Genomic DNA, 23,553 nt, shown 5'->3' with positions numbered 1-23,553 from the left:
AAACGATGGACTAATAAAGCTGGCGTCAACTTTTTAGTCTGTGTTCAAATCAGTCTATCTAGTAACTTGGAAAACTGTGCTGTTGCCTTCCCAACAAGCTTTAAGATGTGATAAAAAATTCTATTTTTGTCTATCCAAATAATAATTCGAGTGCGGCAGTTTCAGAAGTACATGCACCTACAGAGTATGTTTTCAGTAAAATTAACAAATCCAAGTAACATGCACACTCCTTTTTCAAAGAAAAATTAGTCAAGCCTTCTTCCCTCCTTAGGCTTAACTGCAATAGTAATTTATTTCCAAAACTCCCTATCAGAACATTCACTTTAGAGCCCCATGCCAAAGCAAACAAAAAACCACACTTTTCCTAAGTGAAAAAATAGCATGAGCCATTGCTGCAATTTTTACTTTTTTTCTAGTCATGCTGGGGCAGAGTTCACTCCTACTAACTACACCACTTTGGCTAGCAGATAGTCTTCAAAAATATAAATGCTTTAAAAACTTAGAAATTGGGGAATATCACTTGCTTGTTTATTACTGTAGGATCTGGGCATCAGCTGACAGCAGCATCTGTGAATTTATATTTCATGGTTAATTTCTGAAGGAAAAGCTTTCATCCAACTCTTTCTCCTAATATTAAAAAAATGCCTGTTAACACAGATTAACAGACCTACCTTCTAATTCTTCATCTTCACTTTCTTCCTTGTCCTCCTCACCTCCCTCTTCCTCAGTGTCATCATCTTCCTCCTCACTTCTGGTATCATCTTCTGAATCACAACTATTTCCACCATTGCTTTCTTAAAAAGAAAAGACGAGAGAGGAAATACCTATTTGATGCAGACAGGCAGGCAGAACAGTGAAGGACACAACAGAACGCCTGCGCAGGACATTATACATTTAGTGAAAACCCAGATTTCCCCAGTCATATCAAAGCCGCCTCTTCTGAGAAACTCAAGGGAAGCACGCCAGCAGTTTGAGATACAGAATTTAGGAAGCAAACCAAAGAGATTCTCAAGGAAAAAGAAATAATGGTCACAAATATGTCTTTACTTCTCTTTGGAGGTTAGACCAATAGATTCTCCAACCTAGAACTAGAAATGTGCACATGCAGAGAGGTTGCATTTACCTGTTTCACTGAGGAGCACAAAACTCTGTCTTTTGCTCTTGCCTAGTGCAGCATTCTTGTTTATCAGTTCATCCTGGCTGTCATCATCCATGGCAGGACATTGGGAATCCACTTCCTGCAAGAAGGCACACTTCTGTGAGGCAGTGCACCACATATGTAAGAAGAGATGGCATCAGCCCGGCAAAGAGCATCCAACACATCTGCAGGGACGTGAACAGTAGAAGGGACATTGCTCTACAGCAAAGGCTCCTCACATCACTGATTAGCTTTCCCAGTTTCAAGTTAGAGTGGCTACAGGTAAGCAGTTATAGCTATTTGAAGTTTCACATCCCTAATGAACTAGAGTAAACCAGCTGCTTGTGAATCTCAGGTTAGGTGAAAGATTGAGCTTTATCCTGGGCTCCTGGGTGACAGAAAAAAGTATAACCAGAACTCCCTACTGAAAATAGAAAACCCGCAAACACCAAAACCATCCTGTGGACTAGCAATAAAATGCAAAACTGAAAGGGACTACAGGCCCTTTGAACAAGGCCTAACAGGATGACAGTATGTGTTTCAAATCAAAACACTCTATCTTGCTCAACTGAAAAGAAATAAGAAAGATAGATTACGTATTTTAGGTCTTTTTTCAAAAAGGCCTTTTCACAGCTCTGTCATGAAATACAGAAGTCTCAGACTCCACAACCGTTATTCCACAGAAAGGAGGAGACTTGATTTGGTGCATATTAATGCAATCACATCAATTGCTGTGCATTAGCACAGACTGGAGATAAAACTGACAAGATACTGAGAGAAGTCTCATGATCCAAATTCATAATGACAATCAAACCAGAGCTTTTAATACATAATGCTACAAAGCATTAAGATAGATCCCTGCAAGCTTCTATAAGCAAGTAATGGAAAATATAATCATATAATTACAAAGCTAGATGTCATATCTCAATATGAAAAAAACCTGGATTCTTCTACAAGTGTGACAAAGAAGTTTCAACCGGGTGCTCTTCTCCCACTCTCCCTGCTCTACATTACGTATTTTGCATATTAAGAGAATTTTTGGAACAAAACATGTTTTATTCAAGTGCTCTTGATGTGTATCTTTACTCGCACACTCCCTTTTTGAGCCACGTAGCACAGCTCTGCACTTAAGAGCCTTAAAATGTAGGCTTCGCTAAAGCAGACTAAACTGCAAATGGAGTCTTCGATGCTGGGCGGGGGGGGGGGGGGGGGGGGGGCGGGAAGGAATGCTAAAAAGAAAAAAAGATCTAGCTTCCGCACAACCAAGTTCTTGGTAAAGATTTCTCCTAACTTCACTAAGAATCTTGCCTAAATAGAGGTTTAAACTTTTAGCTAAATTCGTGGCTGTTAACAAGAGTGTGTTTAAGAACAATTTATGTTGGCTGAAAACACACAGACTCATCAAAAGCCAATCACTCCATGATGTAACTGAAAAAAACCAGGAAGAAACACTAGGAATTTTTCAAGTTTCAGCAGTGTGTATGTATTATTCAAACTGAAACTCAATTACATAATATCCTCCCAAAAGCTAAATTAGCTACAGCAACGCAAAATTCATGGTGACGGTACAGCCAGGATACAGAAGGGCAGAGACTGGCTGCACCAGTCCCATAGCAGGACAGCGGCAGGCATATTTGTTATGTACATAGCAGGAATTTACAGAGTGTATTTAGATTTTATGCAGAACCTCTGCCTGTGTCGCTTCTCCATTGGCAGGCTGACCCAGCTGGCTACAGCACTCCACAGCCACTGAGGACGATGGAGGCCAACCAAAGCCACCGCAGGGGTACAACTGTGGCTAAGCCTCCACTTCACTACCACCATGACCTTCATTCCCCTCTGCTCCTAGTCCACCTTAAAGCAAAGCAATAAGCACAGTGAGAAAAGGATCTTTTTATTTTTAAAAGTGATTCCCACAAACCGCAGTTCTGACCAATATATACTTAACTACATTTCCAAACAGCATGCATTTCTTCACTGCTGTGGAATAAAACAACTAGCCATGTTATTTTCACCCTGCTACCCCACCGAAAGATATTCTTTAAGCACAGAGGCAAACAAATCAGCACTTGTGACTTGACAATCTAAACTGACATATTTATGCTGCAAACGCAAGCTTGTACTTTGCTCGGAGGCAAAACTTGGAGCTAAGGAAAAATCTGGTATCGCAGCAAACAATCAAGTCTTCAAATCTTGTCAGTAAAAAACTCTGTTTTGTGGATAGTTGGGAGCAGACAAGGAGCAATCAAGTGAGATGAAGTGAATTTGAGATTTTAAGCACATCACAATACGAATAACCTTTTCCAAACTGGGCAGCCGCTCTTAAGAAAAAAAAGAAGGAAACCAAAGTTCACTATACATCTAATATGACAGTTTGTTCTCCTATTTTTTAAGAACAATAGGCAGCATTTCAAAGTTGTTTTTTTTTTCTTATGGGAGACATTTCAAACAAATTACCACAGCGAAACACAAATAGATTCATGATACACTTCAGACAGCTCACCCACCTGTACAAAAGCCCAGCTTTCATTCCAGCAGCTACCACATCAGAATTTTTCTAACCCCCTGAGCTGAAACTGGCAGATAGAAAATAGATAAGAAGCATGATTGTTATTATTATTGTTATGTAAACAAAGAAGTTTCATTAAGAAGGAGATTGTAGTCATTCCTCTGAGGCAAACTTTAGCTACACACTTCTGTAACATAAAAGCACCGACTGCTAAAAAGCAACTGGTTATCCCTGAAGGCCATTTGACTGAGGCAACTACAGCTGCTTTCAGTTTTGGGGGTGCCAAGGACCTGCCCTCACCACCGTACCCAACCCCTCACTACTTGCTCACTTGAAAAATCCCATGGTGTGCAGCACTCTGCATGCAGCCCTTCAGCAGCGGAGGCTCTTGGATCCGCCAATCTTCTCGTCTGCATCCCACTTTGAAGACTCTATTCAGAGTAATTTAGGATGCGTTCCCAGCAGGCAGCTCACGAGCACAGATGCAGGGTAACCTTGCCAGAGATCCCTTGTCTTTGGACTCAATACCACTAACGCAAGGTGCCACCGCTTACAGCAAAATCCATTTCGATTCCCTGGGCAGGTGCATCATTTGCACATTTGCAGTCTGCACACAGCACATCCAGTATTTGAATTACAGGTTGCACACCGGGTCTGCTAAAGGCAGACAGTGCACTCCTCCTTAACATCCCCCGTTTTCAAATTCTCATTTAGAAGAGCCTCACGATATTTTAATAAAACATTAAACTGCAAAAATGAGAAATGTGTGGCAGGTGTTCGATCACTTTACATGCACCAGCGCTTTTCCCCAGCCCTAAGTTCCCTTCACAAAGGCGCAACCTCACTGGGGCCAAGTTGCGTTTGCACGGAGTGCCATGTGCCTACCGCAGCACAGGCTCTGCTGCAGTGTAAGTTGCAAGCCCAGGATTTGCTATTAAGACAGATTACATTTTTACATCAAGCTGCCTTAAGTCCTTTTAATTGTACAATCAAATAGCAATTACAAACACTTTCGTCAAGCCATATTAGCAACAGGGTTTTCTGTTGGCTTTAAGAACAGAGAAGATTGTTTCCTCCAGAACAAGTGTTTATCAAAGAAGCACTTCAGTAAACATTTAGGTTTTTGAACTAAGACCTTTATGCATTACCACAAATCAGTATTTTAATGGACTTTGCATATGTTCCAGCTAGAAGGCTACCGCAGGTTTCTAACCATCAGAGGAGCCACGGACTGTAAAACACAGTCAAGCTCCATCTCAATCTGACACTAAGCTGATGGAGCCGCCTACAACAGCGAGCGACTCTTCCAGTCGCACGCACTTTCCTTTCTAGCACCGACTGATATCCTCCATCGCCAACTTCTTACAGCAGTTTCTAGATTTTAGAAACAAAAGAGCTACTAGACAAGGCATTTATTTTATTCTGCTTGGGTAACATTTGGGATTATACACAGGCAAAGAAAACAAGTCAGCTGGATTTTCTCACAGGGTGGTTTTGAATGCTGATCTAATTTCATGGGCAATTATTGAGCAGTCATGTTCCAAAGAGCACTGATAACTAAATTTAAGTCTACTAAATAGTCAAACACATGAGCTTTCAGTTCTTGTTGGCATATCTGCTTTACTTGTCCATTTGTTGGGTTTGTTTTGGGGTTGTTTTTTGTTTGGGTGTTGCGGGGGTTTTTTTTGTCCGAATTGACCAAACAATTCAGTTCCCTCTGGAAAACCAACATTACACATCAGAAAGCATTTGGCTTTGTTTCCGATTTCATATGCTACATTGAAAGAAAAGAAAATAAGAATTGTAAAAATCATGGTTGCACCTGGTTGGAAAACATTTGGATATGGTGTGACTAGTATCTGCCACCACCATATTCCAAAGGTAAGAGGATTAGGCAGGAAAAGTATTCAGATTAATGAGACACAGCCTAGAACTGCGCAGTGCCAAACTAGCATGCACAGGGAGCCTTAAAAAAGCCTTCTAAATCTAAATTTAGATCCAACTTTCCCTTGTTTGAGTTACAAAAAGATTAACTCCTAAATACCACCATCAGAACTGCCCATGCAATGATTTAAGTAATGGAAATACCTAAGAACCTAACAGATAAGGCACAGAAAATTAATCCTGGGGTAGGTAAGGAAGCACCTATCTTTTCTCCATCCTGGCCCTGCCCTAAATTTAGCCACCCTAAATTCCAGAACCAAAATCATCCACCAAGGCTTCCCCAGGAGCTGACACTGCACTCTGTGGGGAGTTTGTAATGCAAACAAAGTGACACACGGGCTTTGCAAAGGCACTTTTGAAGTGCAACATCTTACCCAGAGGAGCAGCTGTGCGTTTTGTACCTCTGCATTCAAAGCAGCCGCCAAACTCTATGTGATCCCAAGCCTGCAATTCCCTGAAGCCACTAGCTCTGTTTCCAGCTGTGAATCAAACACTCTCCACATCCTCCTCTTTCTTAACAGGCTTCTTTTCTTAGGAACAGTCACCCTTAATGGCAAGTTCCCTTTCAGCATCAGCCTTTCACACCATTCCCATCTTTACAGCTTTCCCTTCTGCTTATGGGCATGGCCAGGGAGGAAAACAAACAAACAAAAACCTCCTGCACCTTTATGATTTATTTTTTTGTTTTGTGCATAGCCATAACACAAGGTACCAAGACCTACTGGCCTTCAATAAAGGAGATAACACAGCAAACACCTCTGCAACACATCAGCAACACATCCATGCAACAACCAGCAGGAAAACCACTAACTAAAACTACAAAAAGCACACCCACCCCGCTGTTATTGAACATGGGGCACCAACCGCATGGCTTAAAAATCTGTCAGCAGGGACAGGTCCCTCAAGGCAAAGTTTTTAAGCCTAAACACGCTTTTGCAATAAGCTAATGTGTGTTAAAAAAAATGCTTGCATGAAAACCTCATTTCTACTCGTTAGCCGAGAGGCCCACTGACTTCACTGTAGAAGACTGAAGTAGTTTACAACTTCTTAAAAACGTGCTCACGCGTGCACCGCAAACGACCGGGGGGAGGACGGGAGGGACGACACACACACGGACGCCAGAAACATCTGGCTTTATTTAGCAGAAGTTGTCTGCAGCAGCAAAGGAAGCTGTCTGCTCCACCGCTCCGGATCGCTCCCCAGTGCGGAGCCGCCGTCGCCGCGCAGGTCCTTCCCGCGGAGAGAGACGCCGTCACCGCCTGCTCGGCCACTTTACACCCCGCGGGACCGCTTCCACGAGAAACCCGGCTCCGGGCAGCTCGGAAACCCCCCCTGGAGGAGGCCGGGCCGGCGGCAGCCCCCCCCCCCCCGCAGCGGCGCCGCTCAGACGCATCTTCCGACAGCCGCCAGGCAGCTGTCGCCAGCGATTCCTCAAAGAATGAATCGATAAATAACTACGCTTATAGAAACAAAATTAATTAAACACAAACAATCCCGAGCGCGGCGGGGCAGTTTCCGTCCGAAGCTGGCAGCCTGCCGTGGCGGAGGATGGCCGCTCCGTGCAACCCCGGCCTGCGGCCCGGCCGCCGCCGCCGCCCCTCTCCGCTCAAGCAGGCCCCGGTAGCCACCCCCCGTCCCCGGGCACTCACGCGAGGAGAAAGCCCCGGCGCTCACATAACCGGGCCGGGCCGGCGTAACGGGTTGCACAGCCGGAAGCCCTTTCGCCCCGGAAGTGTTGCGAGAACACTTCCGGTTCACGGCGGTGCCGGCGCCAGCAGGCGCGGCCGCAGGACTGAACCATTGCGCGCGCGTGGGAAAGGGTGCGAGGGGAGTAGGAAGAAGCGAGGCGACGGGGTGAACCATTCGGGGGAGCGGGGAGAACGGCCGCGGGACTGAGCCATGGGAGGAGCGGTGCGCCGGGCTGTACCACGGCGGAGCCGCGGGCGGGCGGGGCCGCACTGCCCTGCGGAAAGGGAGCTCAGTGCCCGCGGGCGGCGCCGGCAGCCGCCCCGGTGGGACCCGGTTGCCCCGCAGCAGCAGGGCTGACAGGGCGTCACCCCTGCCATCCCCAGCGGGCTCGCTGTCCCTTCGGCAGGTGTCTCCAGGCTTCGGGGGGTCGCAAAGGCCACCGAGCCTGCGAGTGTCGAGGCTGCGAAGCCTGAGCGGATGCGGGGGGACTGGGCCCGCGTGGCTCCTCCGCCCCGCCCGGGCGCATTATCTGCGGAGATCGGTCATACCCTGACGGAGCTCAGCCTCCGCGGGCGGACGGCGACGCGCCGGGTGAAGGCTGGGCTGAAGGCTGGGCTGCCTTCCCCCCCGCTGAAGCCGTAGGGAAGGTCGGCGGGGGGGGGTGAGGGGGCTGAGCCCGACACACGCCGCTCCCCGAGAAGGAAAGCGTGCGGTCTGTGAGGGCGCGGGCCGCCTTTAAACACCTCTTCAAGGCGACGCAGATCGCGGCTAATTCTTTTTCCGTCCAGCTACGCGCGGCTGATCCCATCGCCAGCGTTCCCGTTCCTCTGGGTGATGGCACGCACGTAGAGCTGGACGGGTTGTTTCCCCCCTCTTGCGCTGTTTCGTCACCTGTGGTTTTCTGCACGAGCCGGGGCCGCCCGCCGGGCAGAGCGCGCGCCCCGTCTCCGCTCGCAGACGAACGTGACTGAGCGTTAACGCGCGCGTCCCCGCAGGCGCTCGGGTCATTTTCAGAAATCGGGCGGGGGTCGGGGGGGAGCGAGGTCCCTTCCCTGGAAACACAGCGGAGCAAAACTTGAGCCAGCCTTCCCGCCGCCCGCCCGCTCGGGCCTCGGCACAGGGGCGAAGCGTGGTGGGCGGGGGTGAAAACCCTGCTGAAGCCGCAGCCGGGGAACACAAAGCGCCCCGTGTTTTAAAAGACAGGATCTGCGCTGTTAAGGGGCAACTTTTTAATTACACATTAATTGATATAGGCGACATGGGGGCACGTCCCCCGGTTTGCTTCCTCCCCGAGCCCGCGGGCGCGGTCCCCGCTGCACAGCGGCACCGGCGCTGCGCCGAGGCCGGCGAGGAGGGCCGGCGGCTGACAGGCAGCCCGCAGCGCTCTCCCGCCGTCAGCGGACGCGGTTCCCCGTCACCGCACGCATCGTGGCTCTGGCAGCGTCGCGGGGACTGAAAGCCAGCTGGGAACAAAGGGGAGCGCTGCAGGGCTGAGGTACCGGGGGCTCTCCCCGGGGCAGCACCGCCCTGTCAGCAGGAAATTTCATCCCGGAGATTAAGGGCTGAGCCACGAGCTTGTTCGGAGCTGGAGCGGGAGCAGGGGCTGTGGGCAAACAGCACCCGCCAGCGTTGCTGCAAAGCCCCCAGGCCCGGAGCATCGCCAGGACAGTGGCAAATCGTCCTCTGAGCCCGGTGCGGGGGGGGGGTGTGTCTCGCCGTTCGTTTAAAGACGCGGAAGGTGGCACTTCCAGAACGAGCGCCCGTTGCGCCCTTCGCCCGGGCTGCAGGCGAGCGCTTTGCCCGCCGTGCGGCTCGGCTGGCGCCCCTCCAGCCCCGCTCCACGCTGGGCGGTTTAACACGGCACCCGGGGAGGTCCGAGCGACGTGCAGGGCTCGACTGTGCAGGCAGCCAGCTGTGCAAGCACCGCTTCGAAACACACTCTTTCCCTGTGCGCTTATAGTCAGGGGGAGAAGGATTGTAATTTTTTTTTTCTTTTTCAAATAAAACCTGAAAAGTAAGGCACCGCCTGGAAGACGAGACGAGGGACTTGGCGGAGCGCAGCAGCCGATGGCACGCGTGCCCCGCGCCCCGCAGAGCAGCCCGGCAGAAGCCGCAGTGCCGGCGGGGAGGTGTCGGGGCAGTACCCAGCCACGTTACTCCGCACAAAATACCTATTTTTAAACAAAGCGAGTATTTTCAACGGCTGTGCCTCACTTTTTGTGTCGGCTCACCCCGGAGGGCGCAGGGGCCGGCGTGCTCCGCAGCCGATTTCACTCCAGTCCGGGTGTGAGCCCTGAGCTGGGGAAGACGTAAAATACGTGACTTTTTCCTATAGCTGCTGGGTGAAAACAAACAAAAAAAAAAACCCCACATAGCACGCACACAAAACGACAACAGAGTTTTCATTGTGCGGGCCGTCACACAGAAGAGGGGCTGTCCCCCCCTCCCCACCGGCGACGGGAGAGCAGAGCCACGGATGACTGCTAAGCGCTCCAGCAAAACACGTAGGGAAATCCTTTCAGTGGGGAATCGCCACCAGCTACCGGGGAGCCCGCGCCGAGTTTTGCTTCCGAATCTTGCACCACACCTTGCAGGGAGAGCACCAGATTGCAAAACCCCCGTTTAGAGCCGCGCAGCTGATGCTAAGGAAGTTTTCACAAGAGATGCAGAGCTCGTGTCTTTTGCTAGACAGCGTGCGTTATCAGTTCAGCAGGGATATGGTGTCTGGCCGCTGTTCGGTCAGCGGCCACGTTTGCACCCAAAGTGTTTTTTTTCCCTAACATCAGCAGTATGGATGAAGCGGGGGTCCCACCAAACGTGCCTGCTCCCCAGACGCGCTCTGGTTTCTGGTCTGAGGAAGGCGTGTGGCTTTGGGCAGATGGGAGCCAGCCTCACGGACTCTGTGTCTCCAAAGAAGGCTCCTTACCTCCGCGGGACAGCGCTACGCCCGTCCATAAAGCACTGTCTCTGGTGCTTAGCAAATCCTCCTTGAGGCGCCCTAAAATTTTCAGCGCTTCAACCGTTTGCTTTGGCTGCCGGCTTGTAGGTTGATGGGCGAGAGCGAGCTCTGCCAATACGAAGGTGTGCACTGCTACACTGAGAACGTCCAGGCCTTCAGCCGCCCATCCTTTTTTTTGGGAAGATACTGGAAGACGACTCCGGGGCGTCTGGGCCCCCACCCCTCGAGGCCCCCGCGCCAGGGCACAGTGGGGCCTTCCGCATTGAGGGACCCCTGTAGCACCCTTTGGTGCGAGGGACCGTATCTGCCCCCGGCACTGCGAGGGGCACGCGGGTTTTCCACATGCCCAACCCGGCGGGAAACAACGGAAAAAAATATTTTTTTAAATACAACAACGTAAAATTTAATACAACAGTATCAAAGGCAGCAGCTGAGGGGGGAGGACGGCCGGCAGCACCCCGGCGTTCCCGCCCGCGGCGCGCGCGGTGGCAGTTGGGCGGTGCGTGCCGCCAACGGCCCCCCCCCGCTCCGCGTACCGCCTACGTGCGCCCCGACACTGCCCTGATGGCACGGCCCCGGCGGACCGTACCATGGGCCGGGCTGCGGCGGGGGCGGGAGGGGGACGGAGGGGAAGGGGGACAGAAAGGGGGGGGCAAACGGGGCTCTGGCGGGGAAAGGGGCTCCCCGCGGGCGGCGGCGGGGCAGGGGGGTGCCGCCAGCGGCCGCCGGCGTGGGGCGAAGTGGCGAGGGCGGGGAGAGGAGGGGGTCGGCGGGGCGGGGTGAGCGGGAGGCGGGCGGCGGTTCAACAGGTACAAATGGTTCCTCCCCGCAGCAGCGACGTGCAGAAGCGAACGCGCCGCGCCCGCCGCTGTCACTGACGGGGGGGCGGGTGGGCCCGCGCCGCCCGCCCTGTCCCGCCCAGCCGCCGCTGCCGGCGGGCGGTGACGGAGTCGCCATTGGGCGCTGCGGCGCGGGGGCGGAGCCGGCAGGCGGGCGGGCGGCGTCGCTATTGGCAGGCGCGGCGGGGTGGGAGGGGCGAGGGGCTGCGGCGCGCGGCGTGGGCCGGGCCGGGGCAGAGCGAGAAGTTGGCGGCAGCGGCGGCGGGGGGAGCGCGGAGCAGCGGGAGCGCAGGTGAGCGGCGGCCGTGACGGGAAGAGATTCCCCCCACTCCCCCCCCACCCTCCCCAGCCCGGGAGGAGCCGGGCGCCGCCGACCCTGGGCGGCATGACGGAGCCTGGCCCGGGCGTGGGTGCCCGGAGCCGCAGCTTTCCGTGACGGGGCGCGCCGCGAAGCCTGGGCACGGCGCGACCCACCTCCCTCCCCTGCCCCATCCTTCACGCTGCCCGGTGTCTCCTGTGCTGCAGGTGGGCCCCGCCGCCCTCCGTCACCCTCCAGGAGCAGGTGAGCCACTGACTAACGCACATTGTGCTCTCGGCGACTCCACTGTGCGTGTGACAGCGGCTAACCTGCTCCTCGGACATCACTGTGCGGCCACCTCGTCTTGCCTCCACGGACCCACGCCTCGACGCCTGCATCCCTTCCCCGACACCCAGGTGAGGGGCTCCAGCATGCGAAAGAGTTGCCCCCCACATCCATGGCGACTGTCCTGCCTCTAGCGGCTTCCCATCCTTGGCCTGGCGGACCCTCGACATGCAGTCGGTAGCACCCTGCAATTAGCTGTGCTGCACGGTGGAGCGTGAAAAGATTTAACGCTCCTTGCAGTGGGACTTGGTGTGTCCAGCAGGAGCAGAGATGAGGGGAGCGGGCCGTGGTGGTGTGCAGGCACAAAGATTTGGTGGTAAAGTTATACAGCGGGGATGGCGTGCTCCTCTCTCTCCTCCAAAGTAAGTAAGTGCTAGTGGACTCTGTACCAAGTTAAAGAGAGGCTTCATCCCAGCTGGTGACGTCTTGATACCCCTTCGGTGACTAACTGAACTGCTATTGCCAAGGGTGTGTTAATAGAAGAAACCATGCCTGGTATTGCCCTGGATGAGTCACCTTTAAAGAGAGACTCTCTATTCTGTTTAAATGAAAAGCAGAAATAAGCCTTGCTTTCTGTTTTTGTTGCTGTTTCGTTTGCCATCCCACCCCTTACTTTGCTTGCTGCTTTCTGCTTCTTGCACTTTATCGGCCTCCCAGCTCTGGCTGGGTGCTGGCAGAACTGCCTTGCGTGATCATGCTGTGATGTCACACAGGGGACTCTGACTTCATGGCCCCGAGGAGCAGGAAGGCAAGCCGGGCAGGGACTCCTCCAGCCGCCCTGGGTGGCTGTCACTAGAAACAGAGGAAGTGACGAAGCAGATTGCTTCTCCTACAAAGTTCTCTCTTGCAATTTTTGGGCCAGTGAAGAAGCTGGGTAGTTGAAAAGTGTCTTTTTTTTTGTGAAGTGCAGTGCAGCTTTAGCTCATAATAACCAGCGAGGATTCACTGCATCCTGACAAGATTCCCTGAAAGGGCTCAGGTATTCTTGGTTGGGCTGCTCACGTGTAGCCCTGGACCATTGTAAAGGCTTGATCCAAAGGACTTGGCAGCACTCTGGTCAGTAAGTAGTTAATTGCACAGAAGGCAGAGGTACATCCTCTGCATGGATAAAGTCTTTCACAGAGAAATTTTGCCTGTGCTCATTTGCTGTTTCTCCCTCTGGGTCCCAGAGGAGCATCTGCTCTTCTGCAAGAAAAATCAGCTCCCTCTGTGCCCTGTGCAGACTGGGTCAGTCTAGGGTGCTCAAACACACTGGAAAGAGAGGAAAAACACCTGAATTTACCAGAGTTGTTTTCATACTTGTTCAGAAGCCAAATGGGCCTTTTTTCTGATGGGGAACAAGTTCGCAGCTTTCTCAGCCCCAGAAGGCTTTCCTCATCCCTAGCTGCACCTACAGCATCTTCCCGCTGCTGGTGCTGAGCAGGCAGGAGCATGGTGAGCCACGTGGAGGGCAGGGAGAGGGGGGAACCTGGTGCAAAATACACCTGTGTACAAATGTGTCTGTGAGCTGAAACTGAAGCCCCGCAGTCCCCTGCCACCCCATTTCACAGGTGACTGTGCATGTAACAAACTTGTATCTGAAAATGAAGGCACTCTTTTTCTCTTTGAGGAAATAGCCCTGCATTTGGGACTGTGCTGCCTGATGACTAACCCCTGGAGGAGCTACTGGCAAAAGCAGCTCCACGGGTTGCCTGGCAAGACTTGTCCCAGTTCCCATGAACAGCACCATGGTATGAACGCTTCCAACTTCCTGCTACCTACGGAACCATCCTGTTCAGCTCCAGTAAGCAAAGGCAAGGGGTTGAAGTGACGTTTGTTTGGTTTTGCTTTTTTTTTTATTTTTTTTTTTTATTTTTCTCCAGTAAGTGGGGGGAACATACAGCTCAATTCCTGTTTTTAACATTCTTGTGACATGATTCAAAACTAACCTGCTGTGCTGTCACCTGAACTCTTCAATAAATAGTGGAAAACCAGTGTTTGGATGTTTATTACTGTCATCCAGGGCGCCAGACCAGCTGCAGAGGAAGGCGGTGCCTTCTCAGTGACATGTCTGGTGTGCATTACATGCCCTGTGCCTCTTTTGCCTCTGTAGCTGGTGAAGGTGGTTTGAAATGGAGAGCGGAAGGGTGCAACCCAGTTGTCCCTCAAGTGGAAATCCCACCATTGGTGCCTTCACCCCTGCCCTAGCCCAAGAGCCCCAGAGTGCTTCTGAGCGATGAGAAAATACACCAGGCCAAAGATGCCCCTTAATTTCATTTTTTTTCAGCAGCTTAATAAACAGATTGGTAAGGTGATACTTAGCCTGGTAATGAGTGGTCAGGTGCTAAAAGCTCTCACTCAGAACTGATGCTGTCAGATTTTTGGGGAAGAGGCAGGGGTGTGCCTTGCAGGAGGGGAAGATGCTGAACGTCAGGCCTGTTAAGCTGAAGGGACTATGTACTCCTCAAAGATTTTTTTTCTCTTGTTTCAGTGCTTCGCACAGGGAAGCAAGCAGACCTAATGCTTCAAGCACTGCGCAAGGAAGCACCTATCGTGTTCTGTCTATAATGTGTGCCAGTGGCAGGTCCTACGTGGTGAGCCTTGCTGAAGGAGCAAGCTGGTCTGTGAGGAATAGAAGGAGTACATAAATTGTTTAAGAGGAAGTCAGTTAGTTAAATGCAAGCAGGGACTTACATAATACATCCTAAAAAAAAAAAAAAAAAAAATTTCTGCTGGCAGGAGGTTCCATTGGGAGAGAAACTTGCTCATCCATAAACAAGGAAATTTCCCGGCCTCCTCTAGTGCTTTATGATTTATTTTCTTTTCCAGGGCAAGGTAGAATGCGCTCAGTCTTTACCCTAAGACAGAGAAAGGAAGAGAGCAGATAATGCTCCCTGCACAGATACGCATACCAGTTCAAATAGTTTCTCTTCTTCATCTGCAGTGAACTACCCTTGCAGGAGCTGTGTGCCCAGGAGCGAGCAGCAGAGAGCATCTGTACACCACTTGGGGAGCAAAACCAACAGGCATTTTCTCCTCCAGTCATTCACACCTTTCCTTATGTAACTGGTGCTGAAGCGTGTGCTTCAAAAGCTGCTTGCCAAATCCAGGGGCTGGGAGGCAGCACAAATGCTTCTAGCACTCTAGATGAAATTTAGGGGGGAACTCATACAAACCCATGACAGCAAATTGAGGGCGTTTCAAGTGTCTGCAGTTGTGCTGCCCTTGAGAAACTATATTGGCCTGGGGCAGCACTGGCACCCTGACAGCCATCCGTGGAGGATGCCTGGCCTAATGAGCTAACACAGTCCAGGGTAGATGGGTGAGGAGCTGGGAGCCATTTTTCTTATGCAATATTAAAAAAAAATAAAAACGGGGTACTGCAGAGAGGAGAAGAGCCCCAGGGAGGCTGGAGGTGGCTGAATTACTCTCCTGAATCGTGCCTTGTGCTGACAGATCCTGCAGGTAGCTTGCAGATTTATTTAAAATAATAATTTAAAAAAGGATGTTCAACTGTTTGTCAGTGAAAAACAGGTATATCCTTCACTTTGTGGTTGTTTTGGTGGCACTGGAGCTGGCAGTGAGAAGCATTCAAGGAAGAAGAAGCCCTGAAGCTGGTTCCCACCCGCTGCAGGGAAGGAAGAAGCTGCCCCACAGCGCCCAAGGGACACAGCTCCCCACTTACCTAGGCACAGCATCCTCGAGCCACCCGATGGATTTGCATCCCTGCCTCGCCCGTGAGCCAGTTGTTCCCTCTCCAGTACGTGCTGTACGCTTGGGTTTTGGTTTGTTTTTTTAAGGGAAAAAAACAATAATTTATTTGCTTTGTTTTAATCTCATAACAATGAGTAATTCCTTCCTACAGCTCTGTAGTGGCCTAGAAAAGGACAGCATCATCTCCACTGTAGCAAGAAGGCTTCTCCCAGGGCATAAAATTTTAATTAGGAACAATCACACAGCCTTGAAATGGGAATTGCGAGCAGCAAAAAAGTCAAACCATCAATAAAATATTCAATGGCAGAAATGTATTATTGACACAGCCTTTAGAGCAGATAAAAGCGGAAAGGCGGGGGAGCTAGCATGGGTATTGAGCCTCGCTCAGTTAAATAATGCGCGAGGACCTGCACATGCACCATGCCATTGCGTGCTCCTTGTTCCAGGAGGAATATAGGTCACCCACGGGTGGGGAGTTTCCTAAGGTAATAAAGGAGTTTGATTAATGCCTCTCCCCCTGCCAGGAAGTGCACCATGGCAAGGGGAGAGGCATTAATCAAACTCCTTTATTACCTTAGGAAACACCACTGCCCTTGCAGCACTGAATGATGCTTTATAGGTCACAAAATGAAAAAAAAAAAATACAAAATCTGCAAAATGCCACAGCCTTGAGCTGAAAAAACCCAAAAGTTAGCCTCTGGCCCTGGTGGCTCTCCCTAACCCCACACTTGATTCTCAGACCTCAGTGGGGGACATTGCTGAGTTACACTGTCCCCCATCCCACACAGCAATTCCAAATCCTGCATCCCAGCCAAGGGGCATCAGCTGCAGGGCCAAAATCTGCCAGGATATGAATTTTTTAAACCATTATTCCTGCCCAAGATTGGTGCTGGTTTGGCCTGTCAGATCACGGCTGAACAGAAATAATATTTAAACAGTATATAAGCAGAAGCACAGGGCAAAAATACCTTTCTCTTTATTCCCATTTATTTTGCAGAAGACAAAGCTACAAATGTAGCCCCCAAAATGAAAGATCCAGTTTTTAACCTGCAGAGGTCATATTTTCAGGGCATGCAGAGGACTTCACATAGCATCCCAAAAATCTGGCCATGTCCAAGGCAAGCGGGTTTTCTGAAATGCTCTTTATAACTTCCACCACCCTCCGCTTCCCTTCTTAGCAAGGTGGAGTCCCATTTTAAAAGCAAGGGAGTCCAAAAAAACAAGCACAGGCATCCCAAAAAGCAAGCAAGGGAAAAACTCCTTGATGCAGCTGCATGGAGCAAACATACTTTAACTAATTTTTTCCCTGAGATTCACGATTTAAGGGTGGGGGGCGACACAAACCAAAAAAAAAAATCAAACCCAACCCTGACTAAACTCTGCAATTGCATCTCCCCCCATGGCAGCTCTCCAGTCGTAGCCAGAGGGACAGCAGCACCAGCGCTCTCCCAGCAAAGCAGACTCTAATCCTTCAGTATCACTTGACCAACTTGCCAAGCTGCAGTGGCACCTTGAAAATCGTTTTTGAGAGGGGCACGTCCCAGGAACCAGAGCCCAGCAGGGCTTCAGGGAAGATGCTGATGGAGAGCAAGAGCTGATGTTCTTGCTTGTGGTTCTCCTGGTGAGGATGCAGGGGCTTGAGGGTGAACAGGAGGTTTCCCCCTTACCTGGTCCTATCTGCAGCTGAGCACCATCCCCTCACCTCCTGTCCTAAAATGCTCCAAGCTGCTGCTGTGCATTATTAAAATGCTGCCATGTTTCATTCCAGAGATGGCCGCCCTATCACCAGAGACAAGCTTCATCCACTGGTTGTAAAGCACTTTGTGATTTAAAAAAAAAAAAAAAAAAAAAAAAAAGAAGAAGAAAAAAAGAACAGTGCGTAAGATGCATTCAGTCATAAAATACTTACAGCTTTAATTCAGCAAATGGGAAGAGATGGCTTGGAAATGAAAGAGGTGGCCGCAGGGTGTGCAAATCACTTGGATGTGCCCGACGGACACCAGACCAGGAGCCGGTGGGGAGGGCTCACCCTGGGCCACAACAGCACACTCACACTTGCTTTGCTCAAATCCTTTCCCAAAGATTTATTGAAAATTGAAACCGCGGCACACAGAATTACATTCATACAGGGAAAGCGGGGTTTTACGGCAAACAGTGTGCCCAAGTCACATTTTTTGCATACGACACGTTGAAAACGGGCTCGGGAACCTCCTGGACAAACCCATCCCCTCCCCAAACTGCTTTGGTTTTGCAATTAAAATACAAGGTGACCCACCGGGATGAACAAAAACAGAGAATAATTACTGGCCATCAAGTTAAAAAAAAAAAAAAATAATCAGTGAAATGTCACCAAGAGCATTTCAGTCCTGCTCCCCACTTGCACTGCCACCAGGGAAGGGCTCATTCTGCAATTTTTTATTTTTAAAAACAAGTTCAAAAATTAACTGGATTAAAGAAAAACAAGCCCCCGCTGTGTGTTCCCTGCTCCCTTGAAGCCTGGTCCGTGGCACTGTGGAAAGGGGGTTTCTATTGCAGGTTTCTTATAATAATAGAAAATGAGGGGGCAGCCGGTGAAGAGGCTGTTTGTCATGGCCCTGCTTGCTGTGGTGAGATGCTTGTAACTCGCTCCATCCAGACAAGCCTCCAGGCAGGTCTCCACCACAGCTTCACTCCCCTAGTCAAAGGAGCAAGGACTTTTCTGAATGCACAATAGGTCTTTTGAGGAGGCTATGTGGAATGGGAGTGCCGCTGTTTTCTGTTGAATATAGAAAGCACTTTAAAAAAATAAAAAAAAGGAAGAGGTTCGCTTCCATCCGCAGGGGAAGAGGGTTGCTTTGTGTCATCGGTCTCTGGTTTTATTTTTGCAGTCTGTAAAAATACTCTGGCCATCCACATCCATTCACAATGTAAAGCAGTAAAAAATATATATGTGTATATACATATATGTATATATATAAAATATGGTTTATTTATACAGTTACACTTGCAAGGCAATCGATCCTCCACTGGCCAGGCCCTTCTACCTCCAGATGCTCTGTCTGGTTGATACAACTGCAAGACAAGACAAAAACAACCTGAGCAACCCCATTGTGGTGGGCGAGCGCTCGCAAGAAGAAAAAGGGAACGGAAAACAGGATGTACGTGAGCGCAAAGCCTGGACTGGGAGACAGACATGCAGACAGCATCTGGTGAGATGGGGATGGATGTTGTGGGCCACGAGGAGGACAGCAGTAGGGTTTTGCTGAGGGGACGGTGGCATGGGTGGGAATGGGATGCCAAGATGCAGCCAACATTGCCACAGCAGGCGGGGACATCACAGCTTGCTTTTGCTGCACCCAAAAACGTGGTGCTAGCTGGAAAAAGGGTCAAGGGAGGTGGAAAGGATTTGGGGGCAAACTAGTCCCCAAGATGGAGCAAAAGTGTCTCCTGTGAAAGATGGGAATCAAACCCTCCCTGTCTTAACCCTAGCAAGGTCTTATCCCCAGGGGATGAGGAGCACTCTCTGCAGCTCCTGGCAGGGCACAGAGCCGGACCACCAGTGTGTGAGCCCGTGGCAGCAGAGCGGAGGCTGCTGTGGTGTAAGCTTTGCTTTTCCTAACGGCATATATAAATAACTCTGGCCCCCCGCTCCCAGCACACGCTTGCTCTCTGTGGCCCAGAGCTGTTTTGGGCAGCAAAAGCCTCTCCCCTCTTCCCACACATCCTCCCCAGCCCAGCTCAGGCTCCCAGGGGCCAGCCAGGACGTACGCACCCTCAGGGTTCAGGCTGGACACCAGGGGCTCCGGCAGGGTCCTGGGATGGCCGAGGACCTGCTTGGTGCTGGCCCGGGGAGGTGAGTCGGCACCGGTGGTGGGAGAAAAACCTACAGGATGGGGAAAAATGCCTGGCTCAGGCAGGGCTCATGCCTCCCGCACTTGCTGGGCACAGCCGCTGCAGTGCCATGGGGCGGCCACATCACCCTCTCTGGGTGCTCCGGAGGAGAAACAACCAGGTCCCTGTTTTCCCCCATCCCCTTCCACAAGGGTCCTTTGCCATCTCCTCTCATCCCTGCAAGGATGCAGACGTGGCCCTGGGGCACTGCGCTGCGCTGGCCCTTCCTTCACCAAACACAAAGAGGTCATTGGTGGCTGGAGCCCGTCCCCACCAGCTCACAGCCCCCAGGTCACCTGCTTTTTGCTGCCACCGAGGTGGAATGCAGCAATGCTGGAAAGGAAAGCTACCTGTGGCTGCCCTGGCCCCAAAAGCAGCAATGCAGGATCTGACCCCTGAGCACAGCTATGAGCAGCCCTGAGGCTTCAGTGGGGAGGAGGAAGGAGCCCCAGGGCTTGAAAACCTCAGAGATGCCCCAGGGTAGTGAGCAACCACCGTGCCAGCACCGAAACCCCATCCCTGCTGCCTAACCTCAGCACCTAGGGCAGAACCACCAGCATTGGGGGCAACCTGTTTGGAGGTGGTGCTGACCCCCTTGGAAGGGGAGGCAGGGAGCGGGCAGGGGTCCCGCGGAGCAGCCCTCGCGGCCGAGCCGGCAGCGGCGTGCTGACCTCCGTTTCTCCGGCAGGCTGGCAGCTCGCGCAGGCTCGGCTCTGGCTGGGCGTCCTCCTCGGACCTGGCCTGCAGGACAGTCACCGTGGCCCCCGTCTGCTGAATAAACTGCTGCAAATTACACTGCCTCAGCTCCTTATTTAACTCCTCCAGCTCTTGGGTCTGGGCCTGCAAAACACACACCGAGGGGGGAACAGGATGAGCTGCATGTCCCCCCCATGCCCCAAAACCAGCTGGCATACCACCCCCAGGGCCGCTCCCCTAGCTGGGGCTCACCCTGCTGGAGCCAGTGGAGGGGACCTCGGGGGTACCACGGCTCAGCCACGCCTCTCCGAGGGCCTGCAGGAAAGGGGGTGCCCAGGCAGCGGGAACAAGAGGAAGGTCTTGTTTTGGGAACAGCCCTGCTTTGCTGCATCTCCACAAGAGGGTGTGAGTAGCCATCAAACGAGAAGCTCGAGATGCTGGAAGCACTGCTGCCCTGGGGAAGGGCAGCTACCACCACCTGGCTGAGCAAAAACTTCTCCCTTTTGCCCGCCCCCCACCCCCGTGGGCAGACGGTGGGTGTCACCCAGCACCTGGACCCCCTGATGCCGGGACAAGCGAGTTGGGGGGCATCATGGCACAGCCCCACAGCCACTATCTCCATGCTGTGGAGCCCTCCATGATGAGCCCGAGCCCCTGCACAGCTTGCATGGTCAAAAGGCTTCATGCACAAGCACCATGGGGAGCTACGCTAGACCCCCTCCGCAACTCCTTTATCCAAGACAACATTGACCCTTGCGCCAACGCCACTGAACCCACACATGGACCATTTGCTCCACATGTGCCATCATCCATGCTGGACCAGGGCGATGCTGCACTCCCCGTGCACCAGCCAGCAGGACTCCCAGCCCAGACACAGCGTGCACTGAGAGCAATGGGTATGGGACCTTGTAAGAGTGACAGTGTCCTCCCGAGAGCGGTCAGTGCTGCTGAGCCACCTCCATGCACCCAGCCCCACACTCACTGGCCAGGTGAGGCAGGACTAACCCCACTCAACCCATCAGCCCCATGCTGCTGGAAAGCTGGTCCTATCCCCTCCTGAAGGGTCCACCACCCCACGGGAATGCTCAACCCAGTCCTATCTACCTGCAGGTTTCTTTCAGCTTCCTCCAGGGCCTTCTCCACACAGGCCAGGTTGCTCTCCAGCTGGGTGCCTTGCTTGACCTTGGCCTCCAGGTCCCTTTTCATCTTGGCAGCCATGTCCTCCAGCTCTGTGGGGCTGGGCACAGGGGTCTCCTTCCCCCTCTTGGTCCTCTCGGCCATCTCCCACTGGATCTCCTCCTGCAGAGCTTCAGTCCGGGCACTCAGCTCGTAGATCCTCTGAGTGTACTCCTCCAGGCTGGCCCGCAGGCTCCTAACTCGCTCCTGCCGCTCCCGCTCACACTCCTTCTCCAGCCGCAGCTCACTCTGCCAAAACTCCTCCTCGCCAAGCTCCGTCTCGTTCCTCCGCACCAGGTGCTCCAGGTAGAGGATCTCGTCCTCCTGGCCAACAAGCCGGCCACGCTCCCAGAGCCGTAGGTCTGTCTCCAGGGTGTCCCCGTGGGCCTCCAAGGAATGCAGTTGTTCCTGCTGCCACAGCACCCTCCTAAAGAGCTCCTCCTTGGAAGGCTGGAGAACCCCACCGCCCTCCAAGTCCATCCCTTCCCGTGCTTGGTGCCTCCAGCGGCTCACGGCAAATGGGTCGCCGGAGCCTGTAGGACCCAAATTGAAGGTCATGGATTTTTTCGACTCCCGGGAACGGGGTGCATCCATGCCGGCAGGCCTAGGCTTGATGGGCAAACTGGCCCGGATGAACGTCCTCTCAGGGGCTTGGGGAGCACCCTCCGAGGAGGGCCGCTCGGCCACACTGGGGCCCGTCCGCCGCAGGACAAACTGCACATCATTGGCATACTGCCCACACTTGGCCAGCGACTCCAAGGGACACTCCAGTGGCAGCAGCTGCCGCTCCTTCTCTCGCAGCTTCTGCACTAGCACGTAGCGGCCTGTCTGACCTGCCAGGAGGAGGAGAGCACATCAGATAGGGAAAGCCACAGCCAGCAGTGGTGTGCTGAGGCTGCTGCCCCACAAGCAGCAACTGGTGACATCCCCACCACCCCAGAGCAGGACCCCCACCCACCCAAGGTCTCCTTTTCCCAGGAAGCACCTGCAGATGGGGCACACCCTTGGCAGATGCCTCTGCCTGCAAAGGGGCATCCCCCCCAGCAGATGGAGATGGCTCACCGATGGCCCGCGCCAAGGCGATGACCACTTCTTGGCAGGTGGTTTGCTCCGAGACGCCACAGACGACCCTCTGGATCCCATCCACCCAGACCTTCAGCTCCATCCCTGCGGTTGCCAGGCCTCAGGCACGCTGGGTCATCGCAGGATGGGCTGCCTGTGGGGAGAAAAGAAACCAGGTTTCCATCCCAAGCTGCTAATGAGAAATAAGAGATGCTTTAAGAGCAGCGTCATTAAACCATCTTTAACGCCAGCATCCCATAAGGTCCATCCTAGACCAAGCAGTTGCTCACTGCCACCCTCCATCCATCCATCTCTGCATGGATTACATTTTTGTTAATATTATTAAAACAACGATGTTCATCTGGAAAAAACCCCAAACAACAACACATTTTCTTCTTTTTTTTTCCTCTTTTTTTTTTTTTTCTTATGTTTGGGCAGCAGGTCCAAACCTTCCTGTGGTTAAGAAATGATGGGGTTTGTGTGCCTGCATGGTGCCCAGAAGAAGGTGCCTAAGTTATTTTTGCTGTGAGCACAGACTTTTAATGGGTCTGCTGGACTTTCACTGTGATTTCTCTGACAATTTGGCAGCACAGCACCAGAGGATTTTCCAAATAATGTTGGAAAAGGCAGAGAAACCGCCAGCTACCCACCCTTGCAATGGGATATTGAGAGAGGTTGCAGATAATGCATGTTTTAATCTATTTACCTCCACCTCAATTTATCAGAGAGGGATTAAGAAATTAAAATAAAGCCTCTTTCTGCACAAAAACATGACCAAAGGTGAGGTTTGGGAGGGGGAGCCAGGCATGTATGCCTGTGGTGAAGCCCAGAGCCCTGGGGATGCTCTGCCCAACATCAGGGCCCAGCCTGACTCCCACCCGGCCGCTAATTCTGCTGCATTAAAATAACACCCGTTATCCCAGGGCACCCGACTCCTGCCTCTTCCAGCAGCTCAACAACGGCAAAAGTCTTAAAAAAAAAAAAGCACAAGCTGTAAAGAACTCAAATATTTGAGCTTATGGTATTTTCAAACACTGTGCAAAGACCTATCTTCCCCCTTCCCCCAATAACACTGCTTTTTCTAGCATCAGGCTTGTCTGAAAGCCCCGGGTGGAGGAACATACACAGGAAGTCTCCAGGCCCTTTGTCCAGAGGGTCCCAAAACACTTTCCCAACCTAACCCGGCTGGTCGCAGCCTCTCCATCCCTCAGCTCCAGCTCTCCAAAGTTTGCAGTCAGGCTGTGAGAAAGCTTGACCTTAGGTTAAACACCACTTCTTGTTTATTTTTTGTTGCCTGCTTGAGTAATCAAAGGCAGGCTCAAAGGGTCCCACCTC

The 23,553-nt window shown here is 52.2% G+C and overlaps 2 protein-coding genes and 1 long non-coding RNA gene across 9 annotated transcripts in view; 1 reads left to right on the top strand and 2 right to left on the bottom strand.

Annotated features, from left to right (window-relative positions):
- Window positions 1–7,376, bottom strand: part of PHRF1 (PHD and ring finger domains 1) — a 31,559-nt gene extending 24,183 nt beyond the window's left edge. For 2 of the 3 annotated variants that reach the window (XM_075754845.1, XM_075754847.1), the window contains exons 1-3: window positions 7,241–7,376; window positions 1,124–1,238; window positions 672–794 (exon numbers count right to left, since the gene is read on the bottom strand). In XM_075754845.1, the coding sequence (XP_075610960.1) occupies window positions 672–794; window positions 1,124–1,214 (214 nt within the window). In that variant the 5' untranslated portion in view covers window positions 1,215–1,238; window positions 7,241–7,376. Of the gene's footprint in view, window positions 1–671; window positions 795–1,123; window positions 1,239–3,645; window positions 3,715–7,240 lie in introns of all 3 variants that reach the window. The other variant, XM_075754846.1, reaches the window with a different exon arrangement.
- Window positions 7,377–11,302: 3,926 nt separating this feature from the next.
- On the top strand, window positions 11,303–13,694 carry LOC142602078 (uncharacterized). The gene is made up of 2 exons (XR_012835746.1): window positions 11,303–11,370; window positions 11,604–13,694. It is a non-coding gene; the product is annotated as an uncharacterized LOC142602078 (long non-coding RNA).
- A 3,784-nt stretch (window positions 13,695–17,478) lies between these two features.
- RASSF7 (Ras association domain family member 7) overlaps window positions 17,479–23,553 on the bottom strand; it is a 35,136-nt gene continuing 29,061 nt past the window's right edge. For 3 of the 5 annotated variants that reach the window (XM_075754840.1, XM_075754839.1, XM_075754841.1), the window contains exons 2-4: window positions 22,219–22,372; window positions 21,085–21,989; window positions 17,479–18,465 (exon numbers count right to left, since the gene is read on the bottom strand). In XM_075754840.1, the coding sequence (XP_075610955.1) occupies window positions 18,142–18,465; window positions 21,085–21,989; window positions 22,219–22,321 (1,332 nt within the window). In that variant the 5' untranslated portion in view covers window positions 22,322–22,372 and the 3' untranslated portion in view covers window positions 17,479–18,141. Of the gene's footprint in view, window positions 18,466–19,165; window positions 19,277–19,955; window positions 20,125–21,084; window positions 21,990–22,218; window positions 22,373–23,553 lie in introns of all 5 variants that reach the window. The other 2 variants (XM_075754843.1, XM_075754844.1) reach the window with 2 other exon arrangements.

The sequence above is a fragment of the Balearica regulorum genome, chromosome 5 (assembly GCF_011004875.1).
Source record: "Balearica regulorum gibbericeps isolate bBalReg1 chromosome 5, bBalReg1.pri, whole genome shotgun sequence".
Taxonomy (NCBI): Eukaryota; Metazoa; Chordata; class Aves; order Gruiformes; family Gruidae; genus Balearica; species Balearica regulorum.
Note: the sequence above shows the minus strand (reverse complement) of the source record. Positions and strands in the feature narration are given on the sequence as shown.